At 46.1% G+C, this 16,908-nt stretch overlaps 1 protein-coding gene across 1 annotated transcript in view; it reads right to left on the reverse strand.

The window, feature by feature from the left end:
• The window catches only part of LOC137537208 (uncharacterized), a 154,499-nt gene that overhangs the window by 89,546 nt on the left and 48,045 nt on the right, over window positions 1-16,908 (reverse strand). Inside the window, 1 exon segment of the mRNA XM_068259313.1 lies at window positions 9,910-9,998. Coding sequence (XP_068115414.1) covers window positions 9,910-9,998 — 89 coding nt within the window.

Here is a 16,908-nt window from a genome sequence, read left to right on the forward strand (position 1 = left end):
AAAAAAAAAAAAAACCCAGCACGCCCTGCAACTTCCTTTGTGCGGCAGATGTATCAAATAACAGCTAGGAAAACTGGGGAATGTTGTTTTATATATAAGAAAAGTAAGAGTGATTTTGTAACTTTTGGATTGCCTGATTAGCATTCCTTATTACTAGTTTACCAGATAAAAATAAAGAACTGTTTTTTTATTTTATGCCTGATTCCGGGCATACACGGCACATTTATGCGGCGGTATCAAGCCAGCGTCTCGATGCCGGCACGTCACCGCTTGTCCGCGCGGATCGATTCCCGCTTGTCCCCGTGGGCGCTTTCTAATCCGTGCTAATCAGCGCTTCATTTTTTCTACTGTTCTGCCCGCTGGTATCGAGCGTGGAATTGATCCGGCGGGCTATCGGACCTGTCGGAAATTATCAACCAGTACAGCGCTGTACTATGTGTAAAGACGGTGATCGCCGCTCGGAGACTGAAGGAGGGGCGGAGCTCCGCCCCCGAGCAGGAGATGCGCGTGCAGCCTGCACACAATCTCCTGCAAAGTGCTGCCCCCAGGACTTGACGCCAATTGGAATTAGGCGGTCCTGGGGCTGCCGCCGCGGCCACACCCATGGGCGCGAGGCGGTCTTAAAGTAGTTAAACAGACGTGCCAAAATAGGATAAAACGTTGTTAAAAACCATTTAAAGTGTAACTGTCGGACATAAAATCAAAAATCAATTTGTTATTTTTATCTGGTAAACAAGTAATAAGGATGCTAACCAGGCAATCCAAAAGTTAAAAATCACTATTACTTTTCTTATCCATAAAACAACATTACCCCATTTTCCTTGGCTTTTATTTGGTACATTGCCACACAAAGGAAGTTGCAGGGTATGCTGGATTGGTTTTTTTTTTTTTTTTTTTTTTTTTGCTTTTTTACTTTCCCCTCAGACTTTAACTAATGCAGCCTGATTGGCTGAAGCCTTTTTCCCTCCTCTTTTCCCCTCCCACACCTCTGTTCCTCTCTGATTGGCCAATATCTCTCATGCTGAGACAATGTACTTTCTATAGTGAAGGGCGGGCAATGCATATACAATCAGGCAGAGGAGAGTAAGGGAGGAAATTACATCAGGATTGGCTTCAAGATAGACACTGTTAAAATGGGAAAAGGATTTTCTCTCTCTTTTTTTTTTACTATGTGAAAATCACTAAAATCAAAACATGGACAGTGCAACACATATGTTATGTTAGTAGAACAATTATTTATCTACTTATACGTGCTTTTTTCTGAGATAGTATGGCTGGCAGCTCCTCTTTAAAGAACTTTTTGATCTACTGGAGATGTAAGTCTACCACTACATCCTCTTTTAAATGTTTTTTTTTACCACTGTTTTGGTGCCTTTGGTTAAGCTTCTTTGCCTTAGGAAAAGTAATATCCCATACAAATGGAGCTAATTAACATGGTCTATGTGTCTATTTGATTCAGGTTACTATAATGCATGCATCGACTGATTAACAATCAATTTGGAACACTTGGATATGCTCAGAGAGGCGGTGCTTCCCACCATATCAGCTAATAGACACGCCCCAAATAAATCCCACATTTCCTTTCCGAAGAAAGTTCTGCTCAAAACAAATGACGTCAAACAACTGCTTGATGGGACAAATTTGTGATTCTGATATCAGCTGCAAGGTTTGACTGTTTATGAGGAAAAAGTCAATTCTGCTGTATGAGTGATGGACTTGGGAGTGGAAGGCATAGTCCCTTTCATTGCTGTGGAGAGCTCTCCAGGTGCGTACCTATGTAAAGAGTAAGAGTAATTAACATTGCCGGGAACTTGTGCAGCAGCAGGATAAGCCATACCGGCTGTATCCTGTGCCCAAGTCTCCCGGCGGCGTTTACATAGGTACGCACCTGGAGAGCTCTCCACAGCAATGAAAGGGACTATACCTTCCACTCACAAGTCCATCACTCATACAGCAGAATTGACTTTTTCCTCATATCAAACCTTGCAGCTGATATCAGAATCATAAATTTGTCCCATCACGCAGTCGGACCAGGCGCCAGTTTCGTTGGTTCTGGAATTGCTAAACTCCCCACAGCAGTCACAACCATGGAGAGTGAATAACATTTTACATTCCGACTGAAAACCTGCAAAACTTCAAAGACAACTGAAGTGAGAGGGATATGGAGGCTGCCATATTTATTTCCTTTTAAGCAATACCAGTTGCCTGGTTATCCTGCTGATCCTCTGCCTCTCATACTTTTAGCCATATACCCTGAAAAAGCATGCAGCAGATCAGATGTTTCTGACATTGTCAGATCTGACCAGATTAGCTGCATGCTTATTTCTGGTGTGATTCAGCCACTACTGCAGCCAAATAGATCAGCAGAGCTGCCAGACAACTGGTATTGCTTAAAAGGTAAAAAAAAAAAAAATATGGCAGCCTCCATATACTGTACCTCTCACTACAGTTGTTCTTTAAAAAAAAAATGTACACGCATTATTTATCATTCATAAAAAATCAACGTGCAATAACACCTCTATCTGGCTCGCACACAAGGCATTTAACACAACACACCCATTTAACAAAAAAACTCTTAAATCCCAAAGATATTGTAGATGCTTTCAGCTGCTTTTACAGATCACGATATAACTTTTTCTCAAATCCTAACATCTACCAACCAACATCCCAATTGATCAACCCCTTTCTAGAATCTCTCTCTCTCCCTTATCTCACTAGAACCCAACTCCAAGCACCCAACTCCCCGAGACCCTGCATGCTCTAAAACAGTGTTTGGGCTGGTGCACACCAAGCGGGTTTTGTAGCGTTTTCAGATCCGCTTGCAGATGTGGAAACGCTAGGGTAATGTATTTTTAATGGGCTGGTGCACACCAGAGCAGGAGGCGTTTTGCAGAAACTCATACTCCTGGGCTGCAGCATTTTTTGGATTTCGGAGGCGTTTCTGCCTCCAATGTTAAGTATAGGGAAACCGCAAACCGCTCTGAAAAATGTTCGATCGGAGCGGTTTAATATTAATCTGCTACACAAAAAAGCTCCAAAAAACGCTACACAAAACTGCAAAACGCTAGCAAAGCGCTTCATAAAAATAAGAAAAAGCGTTTCCAAAACTGCTAGCGTTTTGCGGATCTGCAAGCGGTTTTTGGTGTGCACCAGGCCTTTCTCAACATTGTATTGGTAAGTACCCCTTTTAGAATCCTGCACTTACCAAGTACCCCCTAGAATAGTAGACATTATCACACGTACCCTTTGACAAATATATATTTAATTGTAGTACATGATAATTGGTTCTAAACCATTTCCAAGCATTTACTATTGCTTTCAATTCGTTAAAACACTAATTTGGTGTTGTTTAACTACCTAACGACCCTGGCGACAGCCCCACGATTGCCTAACGCCGATTGGCGTCAAGTCCTGGAGCTTCAGTTTAGCAGGGAACGCGTGCGCGCATGTGTGAACGTTCCCTGCCGTGATCAGCCTGCTAGCCGCAATCGTGGCTAGCAGACTGTTTAGAGCTGGAAGGAGAAAGAATTCCCCTTTGTTTACATTTGTACAGCACTGCTATCTCCTCCAGCTCTGTACAAGGGACACTCGGCTGTCCCTCACAGCGGCTCGTCATGCGTGGCCTCCCATAGGCTGATGACTGAGAGGAACAGTGCTGACCGCCGTCCTATGGCGATTTAGGATGGCAATGGAGGGGGGGGGGGGGGGAGGAAGGAAGGAGGGAAGGAAAAGCCTCCCTTATGTCAATTAAAAAAAAAAAAAAAGAAGATCGCAACAGCGGTAAGATACCACCTACAGAGTGTCCTATTAATGACATTAAAAGGAGGTTAAATTAATTTGTTTGCCGAGTTGTAGGGCTGTGCAGCACGCTGACAAAGCTGCACAGCCCTATGCTATAAAAAATGTACAATATCCAACAAATAACAGCTCTCCAACAAGGCAAAAGATCCAGAAGATAACGCTCCAAAAGAGGACACCAATTTAGCAAGCTCCAAAATCTCGTGGGCCAAGTGGACTGGAAAACAAGATAAAAGAGGAGCGCTCTATAGTGCATTAACGTTTTATTGTAAATAAAAAGGATGATGCTGCAGGCACTGTGAATGCGGCCCCTTCCACTTCATCCCACCCCGATGGTCTGTTTGACACCAGGACACCGTAGCTGCTGGCCACAGCTACGGGAAGCGGAGAGAGGAGAGGAGAGAAGGGATCTCCGATGACCGTATATGGGAGACATGCTTTGACAGCATTTGCATCTTGTAAGTGCAACTTTTAATCCCAATGTTCTCCCCAGGCTCTTTCAGCCAGGTGCTCCACCCGGCTAGTTTTGGTGAGCACCCGGCTGTCGTCGGCTCCCCTCCTCCTATGCTGTAAGCAGAATTGTGCAGAAAGGCACCGGCCCGGCATTCTCTCATCTCGCCCCACCCACCCAGCTACATTTTCATGCCACCCAGCTGGAAAAAAATTCTGGGGAGAACATATCCTTTTTATCTACAATAAAACATCAATGCACCATAGAGCGCTCCTCTTCTATCTTGCTATGAAAAATGGCCTGGTCACTAGGGGGGTGTAAGCCTGAGGTCCTGAAGTGGTTAAATAAGATTTATCATTTTCTAAAACCTCTAAATGTTATTCTCGGTTAAGTATATCAAGCCAGAGTACCCCCTGGAACCATCAGAAGTACCCCCTGGGGTACGCGTACTACACGTTGAGAACATAGGCACTAAAAGAACAAAGCCCCTGGCCCAGACGGATACACGAATGAGTACTATAAATCCCTCCACAACTTACTGGCCCCCAGACTGACAAAATTATATCATAAAATGATAACCTCCGGCAAACCACCTAGCAAAATTTTATCAGCAAATATAATAGTAGTTCCTAAAATAGGCAAGGACCCAACTTGCACCGCAAAATTATAGGCCCATTCCCCTGCTGAAAGGGAACACTAAAATACATGCAGAAATCCTAGGCAACAGACTAGTGAACATTCTCCCCCAAATAATTGCCCCAGACCAGGTGGGCTTCACCAAAGGCTGACATGCAACAGACAGCACTAGGCGGGTCATAGATCTCATGTACCATTCAGAGAGAACTCTGATGCCTTCTCTGTAACTAGCCTTATGCTGGGGATAGACGGTACGTTTCTGTACCGTGTATCGACCAGCTGATAATATTCAGCTGGCCCGATTATGCCGCTCGACCCCCGCCTGCTCGATCCCCGCCGGCGGACAATGGCAGGGAATCGAGCGCTGATAAGGAAGCGCCGGCGAGGACGAGCGGTAATCGATCCTTGCGCACGCGGGGACGCGGCTGGGGTCGATCCGGCGGCTAATCGGCCGCCAGATCGACCCCTGTATTCCCAGCATTAGATGCAGAGACAGCATTCCATAGAGTTCACTGGCCCTTCCTCCAACAAGCACTGACCACATTTGGTTTCACAGGCAACAGAGTTCAAGCTATCACTATATGAGAACCCCACGGCTATGGGGAGAGAGTATCCCACTTGAGGTTTCATTTCAAACCTTTTAAAATAAACGGAACAAGACAAGGTTGTCCCTTGTCTCCAATGATATTAGTGCTAGTAATGGAAACACTAGCTGAGGCAATTAGAACTAACCTCAGCATCACGGGAATACCAGGAGACGGATAGAATCATAGATTGGGATTATTTGCAGATGACGTCATACTTACCCTCACCAACCCCCCTGACATCACTCTAGATACTCTCACCAACTTCATATTACAAAGTCAATGAAAGCAAGTCACTGCTGTTAGGCAAATATATAGACAGCCTCACCATGAACTCTTTAAAAACAAAAATTTCCTTTCCCAATTACCCAAACTAATATTCCATATTTGGGGAATCTGCTCCTTATGCAGACTTCTGACTTATATAAAACCAACTTTGTGCCCCTTATCAAAACTGTAAAACTATGCACCTCTAACATAGCAAAAGTAGAACTCTTGTACGCAGGCCGAGCATCTGCCTTTAAAATACAAACCCTACCTAAAATCCTGTATATTTACAAACTATCCAAGCTCCGATTCCAAAGAAATCTAAACAGAATCATAACTAGCTTTTTCTGGAGGGGCAATAACCATAGAGTTTCTTTAACCCATCTGAATGTTCAAAAAAACTAGGTGGCTTTGGAATTCCTTGAATATGTTAAGGCCAAAGCCAAAAGTCGGGCAAAGTGGAAACTGGCAAAATCGGCAAGCTAATGTGCAAAATGGCTTTCCTGCCATTTCACTATTTGCCTGGTGTCGTGAACATGACAGAATCTGGAGAGTGTTAGGCAAAGGAGAGGGGAGGTTAGTGTTAGGCAGAGGAGAGGGGAGGTTAGTGTTAGGCAAAGGAGAGGGGAGGTTAGTGTTAGGCAAAGGAGAGGGGAGGTTAGTGTTAGGCAAAGGAGAGGGGAGGTTAGTGTTGGACAGAGGAGAGTGGAGGTTAGTGTTAAGCAGAGGAGAGGGTAGGTTAGGGTTAGGCAGAGGAGAGGGGAGGTTAGTGTTAGGCATAGGAGAGGAGGTTAGTGTTAGGCAGAGGAGAGCGGGAGGTTAGTGTTAGGCAGAGGAGAGTGAATATTAGTGTTAGGCACAGGAGAGGGGAGGTTAGTGTTGGGCAGAGGACAGTGGAGGTTAGTGTTAGGCACATGAGATGGAGAGGTTAGTGTTGGGCAGAGGAAAGGGGAGGTTAATTTTAAGCAGAAGAGAGGGTAGGTTAGTGCTAGGCAGAGGAGAGGGTAGGTTAGTGTTGGGCAGAGGAGAGGGTAGGTTAGTGTTGGGCAGAGGAGAGGGTAGGTTAGTGTTGGGCAGTGGACAGTGGAGGTTCATTTTAAGCAGAAGAGAGGGGAGGTTAGTGTTAGGCAGAGGAGAGGGGAGGTTAGTGTGAGGTGCCAGGTGTTACCTGGACCGAATACTGTTGTGTGCTCCTATAATTTATTGCCTGATGAGGTGGGTCTATGCCTGTGAAACGCGTTGCAACCCCCTTGGAGTATACCAATAAATTATTTTTTATTTGAATAAGTTTCTAGTGTCTGCTTACAGGAGGTAAGTCCACCACTGCCTCCAAAGCATTTGTAAACTTTTTATAATTTTGATTTTTTCCTGTTGGCACCTCTGTTCCATTCTACATAGAGGGGAGGGGAGGTTAGTATTAGGCAAAGTAGAGGGGGAGGTTAGTGTTAGACACAGGAGAGGGGAGGTTAGTGTTAGGCAGAGGAGAGGGGAGGTTAGTGTTAGGCAGAGGAGAGGGTAGGTTAGTGTTAGGCAGAGGAGAGGGTAGGTTAGTGTTACGCAGAGGAGAGGGGAGGTTAGTATTAGGCAAAGTAGAGGGGGAGGTTAGTGTTAGACACAGGAGAGGGGAGGTTAGTGTTAGGCAGAGGAGAGGGGAGGTTAGTGTTAGACACAGGAGAGGGGAGGTTAGTGTTAGGCAGAGGAGAGGGGAGGTTAGTGTTAGGCAGAGGAGAGGGTAGGTTAGTGTTGGGCAGAGGAGAGGGTAGGTTAGTGTTAGGCAAAGTAGAGGGGAAGGTTAGTGTTAGACACAGGAGAGGGGAGGTTAGTATTAGGCAGAGGAGAGGGGAGGTTAGTGTTAGGCAAAGTAGAGGGGGAGGTTAGTGTTAGACACAGGAGAGGGGAGGTTAGTATTAGGCAGAGGAGAGGGTAGGTTAGTGTTGGGCAGAGGAGAGGGGAGGTTAGTGTTGGGCAGAGGAGAGGGGAGGTTAGTGTTGGGCAGAGAAGAGGGAAGATTAGTGTTAGGAGCACAAGCAGCCATGCGTCTTACAGAACACCCCCCAGCTTACACCATTCTAGAGACTCAGGCAGGGAGAACACTTGTCATGATTTGTCTGCAGCACAAGTGGCCGTGCATCTTACAGAACCCCCCCAGCTTACACCCTTCTAGAGACTCAGGCAGGGAGCACACTTGTCATGATTTGTCTGCAGCACAAGTGGCCGTGCATCTTACAGAACATCCCTCCCCCTTCCCCAGCTTACACTCTTCTAGATATTCAGGCAGAGGTGATGAGCTGAGAGGGGATATGGAGAGGGGGTATACAGGGGTTCTAATACCCATTAATGTAATGGGTCTTATGAATGGGAAAAGAGGTAACAGGACACCGACAGCTTGGGGGGGGGGGGGGCAGAATGTAAAGCGATCATTACCAGCTTATTACAGGCCGGTAACACTAAGTCACCCCTACTGTGACCAATCTGTGTACAGTAATGTACAGTGACCATTATCAGCTTATTACAGGCCAGTAACACTAAGTCACCCCTACTGTGACCAATCTGTGTACAGTAATGTACAGTGACCATTATCAGCTTATTACAGGCCGGTAACATTAAGTCACCCCTACTGTGACCAATCTGTGTACAGTAATGTACAGTGACCATTATCAGCTTATTACAGGCCAGTAACACTAAGTCACCCCTACTGTGACCAATATGTGTACAGTAATGTACAGTGACCATTATCAGCTTATTACAGGCCGGTAACACTAAGTCACCCCTACTGTGACCAATCTGTGTACAGTAATGTACAGTGACCATTATCAGCTTATTACAGGCCAGTAACACTAAGTCACCCCTACTGTGACCAATCTGTGTACAGTAATGTACAGTGACCATTATCAGCTTATTACAGGCCAGTAACACTAAGTCACCCCTACTGTGACCAATCTGTGTACAGTAATGTACAGTGACCATTATCAGCTTATTACAGGCCAGTAACACTAAGTCACCCCTACTGTGACCAATCTGTGTGCAGTAATGTACAGTGACCATTATCAGCTTATTACAGGCCAGTAACACTAAGTCACCCCTACTGTGACCAATCTGTGTACAGTAATGTACAGTGACCATTATCAGCTTATTACAGGCCGGTAACACTAAGTCACCCCTACTGTGACCAATCTGTGCACAGTAATGTACAGTGACCATTATCAGCTTATTACAGACCAGTAACACTAAGTCACCCCTACTGTGACCAATCTGTGCACAGTAATGTACAGTGACCAATATCAGCTTATTACAGGCCAGTAACACTAAGTCACCCCTACTGTGACCAATCTGTGTACAGTAATGTACAGTGACCATTATCAGCTTATTACAGGCCAGTAACACTAAGTCACCACTACTGTGACCAATCTGTGTACAGTAATGTACAGTGACCATTATCAGCTTATTACAGGCCAGTAACACTAAGTCACCACTACTGTGACCAATCTGTGTACAGTAATGTACAGTGACCATTATCAGACTATTGCAGGCCAGTAACCCTATGTGTGACAAAAAAAGAACAGTGCACACCAAAGCAATCAGGGTGCCTGTACTGCTATTGTTAGTAAGCTTAGTACTCGAGATACAATCAAGGATAGTTTTAGATGACAAAAATATAACAGCAGTACATAGCATAACCCTTAATATGGCCGGTCTGTGAGCAGTGACACAGTCATAATAACTAGAGATATTCAATATTTAATGCTGATTACTCACCTGTTCTACCCTCTATAAGCGGGACCTCTATAGCTGTCCCCATCATGTCACCTTCCTCCACAGACTGCTGATCACTCCTTACATACGTCTCTTCTTCTTCCTCTTTACTTGTCCTCATGTCCCCCTCCTCCATAGATGGCTGATCACTCCTCACAAAAGCTTCTTCTTCTTCCTGTTTAATTGTCCCCATCATGTCACCCTCCTCCATAGACTGCTGATCACACCTCATAAACATCTCTTCTTCCTCTTTAATTATCCCCATCATGTCACTCTCCTCCATAGACTGCTGATCACTCCTCACATATGTCTCTTCTTCCTCTTTACTTGTCCTCATCATGTCACCCTCCTCTGTAGACTGCTGATCACTCCTCACATACGTCTCTTCTTCTTCCTCTTTATGTGTCCTCATCATGTCACTCTCCTCTGTAGACTGCTGATCACTCCTCACATACGTCTCTTGTTCTTTGAGCTCAAATCTCAGTTCTGAAAAGGATAACACATTATAGCTGTAAGATATTAGCAGTAATAAACAGAGCACAGAAAAGAATATCATTTGCTAGGGGTGATAATCTCCCATAAGCTGTGGTATCCTGCACATTCAGTACCACAGTCCTCTCTTCCAGTGTGCCTTGCTCATCATCTGGTGCTTCTCTCCTCCTCTCCATGCGCACATTCCTGGGAGGTCACAGCAGTGCCGGCAGCGGAAGATGGATGAGGATGTGAGGAGAGAACAGCTGGAGACAGAGGGAGATAGGAGCAGAGGCCTGCAGCTAATTAGCTATAAATTATCATTACTTATGGCTCTGGCACCTGATGAACTAGGCAGATGGGACTGCAGCTCCATATCCTGACCATACCTGAGCCCACCTGTCCATCACCTACTAACCCCAAACCCTCCAAGTGCCGTAGCAACAAACCTCCCAGCTGGGACAGTGCCAATACCAGGACCAAAGCAGCAGAGGCCACCCAACCTCTCTCCAGCTGCAGCCTTCATCTCCTCTGCCTGTCCTGCCAGCCACGCCCCTTGTTACCTGGCTCCACCCCCTAGCTGTGCCCCACCAGCCATCATCTTTGTGCAGACTCCAACCTCTCCCACTGCGGGACATAAACCTCCTGTGACTGCAGTAATAAACACAGATGCTAGTTTATGCAAACTGCGCCCACTGCAATAGACGTTTCTCCACAGCAACTAATCCACTTTCGAGTCTTCACTATCAAGAAATTCCACAGTCTTGTAATTATAAATATTAGTATGACAGCGCTCCTCTTCTATTGCTTTACACCTGCAGAATCAGAAAACCTAAACATAGTGCATTACTGTCGGATATTTATGCCACCATAAACACTCCCAGTGCCATAAAGTGCGTTCACTCGTGCTCCACTCCAAGTGCAAAATTGTACACAGCTCCCCTATAGAGTGCAGGCTCACCGGATGTATACCACCCTGATTGACAGGTGGATCTCAAACAAAAGCCAGCCAGTCAGCGATACGATTTTTCCAACTTCAATAGATTTTAATCCACTCCTCATAAAGATATAAGAGAACAAACATAGCATAAAACCTTTTTAAAACATTAAAAACCCTGCGCTGAGTGCGCACTCACGTAATCCAATGTGATATCAAGCGTATCAGGCTTTTCTAGCCCAGCGGTGTTGCCTTCTCTGCGGTCGCGGCGTCCCGTCCCCGCTGTAGCGCTTCCGCGTCTCTCTTGGTAGTTAACCAGCGGGGACGGGACGCCGCAACCGCAGAGAGGGCAACACCACTGGGCTAGAAAAGCCTGATACGCTTGATATCACATTGGATTACGTGAGTGCGCACTCAGCGCAGGGTTTTTAATGTTTTAAAAAGGTTTTATGCTATGTTTGTTCTCTTATATCTTTATGAGGAGTGGATTAAAATCTATTGAAGTTGGAAAAATCGTACCGCTGACTGGCTGGCTTTTGTTTGAGATCCACCTGTCAATCAGGGTGGTATACATCCGGTGAGCCTGCACTCTATAGGGGAGCTGTGTACAATTTTGCACTTGGAGTGGAGCACGAGTGAACGCACTTTATGGCACTGGGAGTGTTTATGGTGGCATAAATATCCGACAGTAATGCACTATGTTTAGGTTTTCTGATTCTGCAGGTGTAAAGCAATAGAAGAGGAGCGCTGTCATACTAATATTTATAATTAATAAACACAGATGATAACAGGTGTATTTAGACGTATGATTTATAGCATAAGAAGTAATAGAGATCAAGAGATAAGGAACACAGAGTGTGCATACGTGTGAGGCACCAGCTGGAGGTGGCAGCTGCTCCATGAGGATCTTCTGGGCTCACTATTCTATGGCATACAAGATCAGCCAGTCACAGCTCCACACTGACCTCCTCTGTAACAAAGTATGTCCACCCCGACCTCTGCTCTGCCCAATATATAACAAGTATGTCCACCCCGACCTCTGCTCTGCCCAATATATAACAAGTATGTCCATCCCGACCTCTGCCCTGCCCAATATATAACAAGTATGTCCATCCCGACCTCTTCTCTGCCCAATACATAACAAGTATGTCCACCCGACCTCTGCTCTGCCCAATACATAACAAGTATGTCCATCCCGACCTCTTCTCTGCCCAATACATAACAAGTATGTCCACCCCAACCTCTGCTCTGCCCAATATATAACAAGTATGTCCACCCCGACCTCTGCCCTGCCCAATATATAACAAGTATGTCCACCCCGACCTCTGCTCTGCTCAATATATAACAAGCATGTCCAACCTGACCTCTGCTCTGCCCAATATATAACAAGTATGTCCATCCCGACCTCTTCTCTTCCCAATATATAACAAGTATGTCCACCCCAACCTCTGCTCTGCCCAATATATAACAAGTATGTCCACCCCGACCTCTGCTCTGCTCAATATATAACAAGTATGGCCACCCCGACCTCTGCTCTGCCCAATATATAACAAGTATGTCCACCCCGACCTCTGCTCTGCCCAATATATAACAAGTATGTCCACCCCGACCTCTGCTCCGCCCAATATATAACAAGTATATCCACCCCGACCTCTGCTCTGCCCAATATATAACAAGTATGTCCACCCCGATCTCTGCTCTGCCCAATATATAACAAGTATGTCCACCCCGACCTCTGCTCTGCCCAATATATAACAAGTATGTCCACCCCAACCTCTGCTCTGCCCAATATACAACAAGTATGTCCACCCCGACCTCTGCTCTGCCCAATATATAACAAGTATGTCCACCCCGACCTCTGCTCTGCCCAATATATAACAAGTATGCCCACCCCGACCTCTGCTCTGCCCAATATATAACAAGTATGTCCACCCCGACCTCTGCTCTGCCCGATATATAACAAGTATGTCCACCCCAACCTCTGCTCTGCCCAATATACAACAAGCGTGTCCACCCCGACCTCTGCTCTGCCCAATATATAACAAGACTTGTGGGAGAGCTGGCAGGGGAAAACTGCAAATTATTGGCGTGAATGTGAGTACACCCAGCAAACCATGTGCTCAAGACAAAAGGCAAAGTCTATGCAAGCAAACTGGGAGACAGGAAAAAGTCTGGCACTATGGTTTATTAGTGCAGCATATTGCAAAACAACGTGATGTGCACACCTCAGATGAAGCTTGGCAACCACCTTGCGAAACGGTCGTAAGGACCGTGCACCCTTTGGCGCCCACACCAGCCACCTCTCCTACACCCAGGTACAGCGCAATATCTGTGATTTATCTGGTTTGATGCTCATATATCTGCAAATTTTGCATCTATGCATTTGCCACATCACGTTGTTTTGCAATATGCTGCACTAATAAACCATAGTGCCAGACTTTTTCCTGTCTCCCAGTTTGCCAATATATAACAAGTATGTCACCCCGACCTCTGCTCTGCCCAATATATAACAAGTATGCCCACCCCGACCTCTGCTCTGCCCAATATATAACAAGTATGTCCACCCCAACCTCTGCTCTGCCCAATATATAACAAGCATGTCCACCCAGACCTCTGCTCTGCCCAATATATAACAAGTATGTCTACTCCGACCTCTGCTCTGCCCAATATATAACAAGTATGCCCACCCTGACCTCTGCTCTGCCCAATATATAACAAGTATGTCCACCCGACCTCTGCTTAGCCCAATATATAACAAGTATGTCCATTCTGACCTCTGCCCTGCCCAATGTATAACAAGTATGTCCACCCCGACCTCTGCTCTGCCCAAAATATAACAAGTATGTCCACCCCGACCTCTGCTCTGCCCAATATATAACAAGTATGTCCACACCGACCTCTGCCCAATATATAACTAGTATGTCCACCCCGGCCTCTGCTCTAGTGTTGTCCGGATCATGAACGATTCGGATCTTTGATCCGAATCTCTTTTGTGAGTCGAATCATCCGAATCATCAAAATGAGTGATTCAGATTGCAGGGGGGCGGGGCCAGGAGAGACACGCCCCCCTCTCAGAGGGCAGCGGGGTCCTGGAAGCAGAGTAGAGATGGATCGCTCTGTTGGAGGGGAGCCAGCCTTGCAGGGACAGGTAGATCAGAGAGAGGGGACATGGGTGCCACTGCCAGATATGTGTAGAGCACACATACTGGCTATAATGTGCTGCTCATTATAGGCTGTCTGTTCTGTAGTTGTGCACAGTGAACAAATTGGAAACTTTTGGCTCAGAAGCACAGCTCAGTAACTTTGTAGACAGAATGCTGGGCTAGAAGGGCAGGCACTGTGATTGCAGGGCAATATGATCCTCCTGCACTGCTCTAAACAGCTGCACTTCACTTCTGGGAATGCTTTGGGGAATGATTTCTTTCACTGTGCGACGTTTGCATTCAAAGTTTACAGATGAACATATAGGTGAAATATATGTAAAGCATATGATTGCAGCATGCGAGTATTGTGTGCAAGTAAACATTTCTGCTCTCTGCTCGTCCCTCCTCCCTTCTCTGTCCACTCCCTGCCCTCTGTCCACCATCTCCCCTTCTCTGTGTGTCCACCCCCCTCCCCTCCTCTGTCCACCGCAGGTAAAGTCCTGTCCTGCTAGTCATTTCACCCCCAAATGCTTCCCTAGTAAAATGATCCGAGATTCGGATCAAAGATCCGGATCTTTTCAATGATCCGGTTCGAATCATCCGAATCACTGAAAAGATCCGAACTTCCCAGCTCTACTCTGCTCTGCTCAATATATAACAAGAGTCACACAATTACCGCTTCCAACCGGGTCTCCTCTCCAGTCACCTCCTGGAAAAAAATCTGTTTTACTTCATTTCCGATCTCTGGTTTCATTACTTCCTGTCTGTGCGGTCCACCTGGGAGATGTGATGTCTCCATCTTGTGGTAAATAGGCTAACTGCAGCGCTCCTGCCTTTGTGGAATCACCTGCACTCTGAAGTCTTAAATAATTCTTACCAGATTTTGTTGTTATTATTAATTTATATATTCAATAAAGGTCACTGTATTATATTTTCAGTATATAATGCGGTGACCTACAGCATATATATTTGAATCTAATATACCCATTGCATTTGCACTCAAATCAGTAATACACTGACCCATATCGTACAGGTCTCCACGTAACAGATCAGTGAACACTGAGAACAAACGCAGAGGGCATATTGGAATCAAGTATATATTATGGATGTCTCAGGCCAGGGGCAGATTTAAACAAAATACATGTGTGTCTCTCCATTCTCTGGCACCCTTAGGTTACTGGGAAGCTTTAGGCTGGGTTTACAGTAAATGGGCTATGTCAGTATCTTCATTGCCTTGCAGATTCCGCACCTCTTTGAAGGAATGGCCATGAATCTGCTGTGCACTAAAAATGCTTTCAAAAGTGCAGGAACAGATGCATTGCCAACAGATGCTTGCGCTATATAAATGAATAATAATAATGATAATAATAATAATACACTGAATAGTACATTTGGATGACAACGGAGACACCGTAATTCAGAGTAAATCTAGTTTTAGGCACTGTGTCCCAGTAACACAATGCATCAGCTTTCTGTATAATAGTCCGAAATCCTCAATCCACCATTAACATTGACCCCGGCATTTTATCCAACATGTCTGGGACTATGTACAACAGAAGGAGAGTATCAGGATGTAGGGTAAGGGTAGACTTAGATGTTAGGGATAGGCTCCTGGAAGGGAATAATGTTAGAGTGGAGTTTAGTGTTAGACATCAGGTGTAGTGCTGTGGAGGGGAAATTAGGATTATGTAATAGGAAGGGATTAACATAGAGGAACAGAGCTCAGGCTTAGATGCGAGACTTCATGAAGTGGGTAATGTTAGGGTGGTGCTCAGCCAGTGTTGTAACAATAGCCCCGCGTGTCCTCTGCCATGAGGGGGGGGGGGGAGAGGAAGCAGAGCCCAGGGGCAACTCTGCACTCTGAACAGGCAGCACTTAACGATGAACGCCGCAGCCGACTTTTACAGCCCAGTAAACATCTGTGTGAATGGGCCCTAAGAAAGGGGCATATAAATCAAGGGTAGGTGCCAGAAGGTAATTGATGTTGTTGGGGGGGGGGGGGGGGGGGACAGGTTAACCACTTGAGGACTACAGAGCTAAACCTCCCTAACGACCAGCCCTTTTATTGCTGTACTGGGCTGTGCAGGCTTTTCAGCCTCCTGCACAGCCCAGCGGTCAGACTCACCTCCTTGTTTTGTCCCAAAGGGGATATGCCGCCGGAGGTGTCTGATTACTGTGCCAGTTGTTTTTTACTTTTTGCCTCATAGAGGCTCTCATTGCCACCGTCCCCCTCCCTTTCCTTCCTCCCTCCCTCCCCTCTACCTCAAGGTTTGAACAGGACGGCAATCCCCGGCCAATTAGAGGCCGGGGATGGCCGATCTCGTACAGCTCTGCCGGAGATCGCAACGCTGTACGGATGTAAACAAAGGGGATTTCTTTCCCCTTTCGTTTACAAACAGCCTGCTAGCCACGATCGGCAGTTAGCAGGCTAATCACGGAACTCCGCACCGTGAACTGGCAGGGAACAATTGCACATGCGCGCAGCTGTTCCCTGGGAAACCACAGCTCCAGGACTTGACGCCAATTGGGGCTGCCGCCGCGTTCGCACCCATTGGCGTGACACGGTCGTTAGGTAGTTAAACATCATTGTTAGACATTAAGATTGAAACCAAAATACTTTAGTATTTCCTTTTTTTACACTATATTATCTGTGGGGTGCAGGGCAGGGCAGAGCAGCGATGATGCAAACCTTTTCACAGGATATTCCTCTGCTCAGCCTGCACAGACAGTCTTCCAGTTTCCTGTGTCACTCTCACCCGACACCAGAGGTGATAAGAAGCTCCTGTCAGCTTTCAGCAGCCTCCCCATAGAATGTATATGACTTCTAGTCATATACATTCTTCACTGATTGCTGCCCCGGACGGGACA

The sequence above is a fragment of the Hyperolius riggenbachi genome, chromosome 10 (assembly GCF_040937935.1).
Source record: "Hyperolius riggenbachi isolate aHypRig1 chromosome 10, aHypRig1.pri, whole genome shotgun sequence".
In the NCBI taxonomy this organism is placed as follows: domain Eukaryota; kingdom Metazoa; phylum Chordata; class Amphibia; order Anura; family Hyperoliidae; genus Hyperolius; species Hyperolius riggenbachi.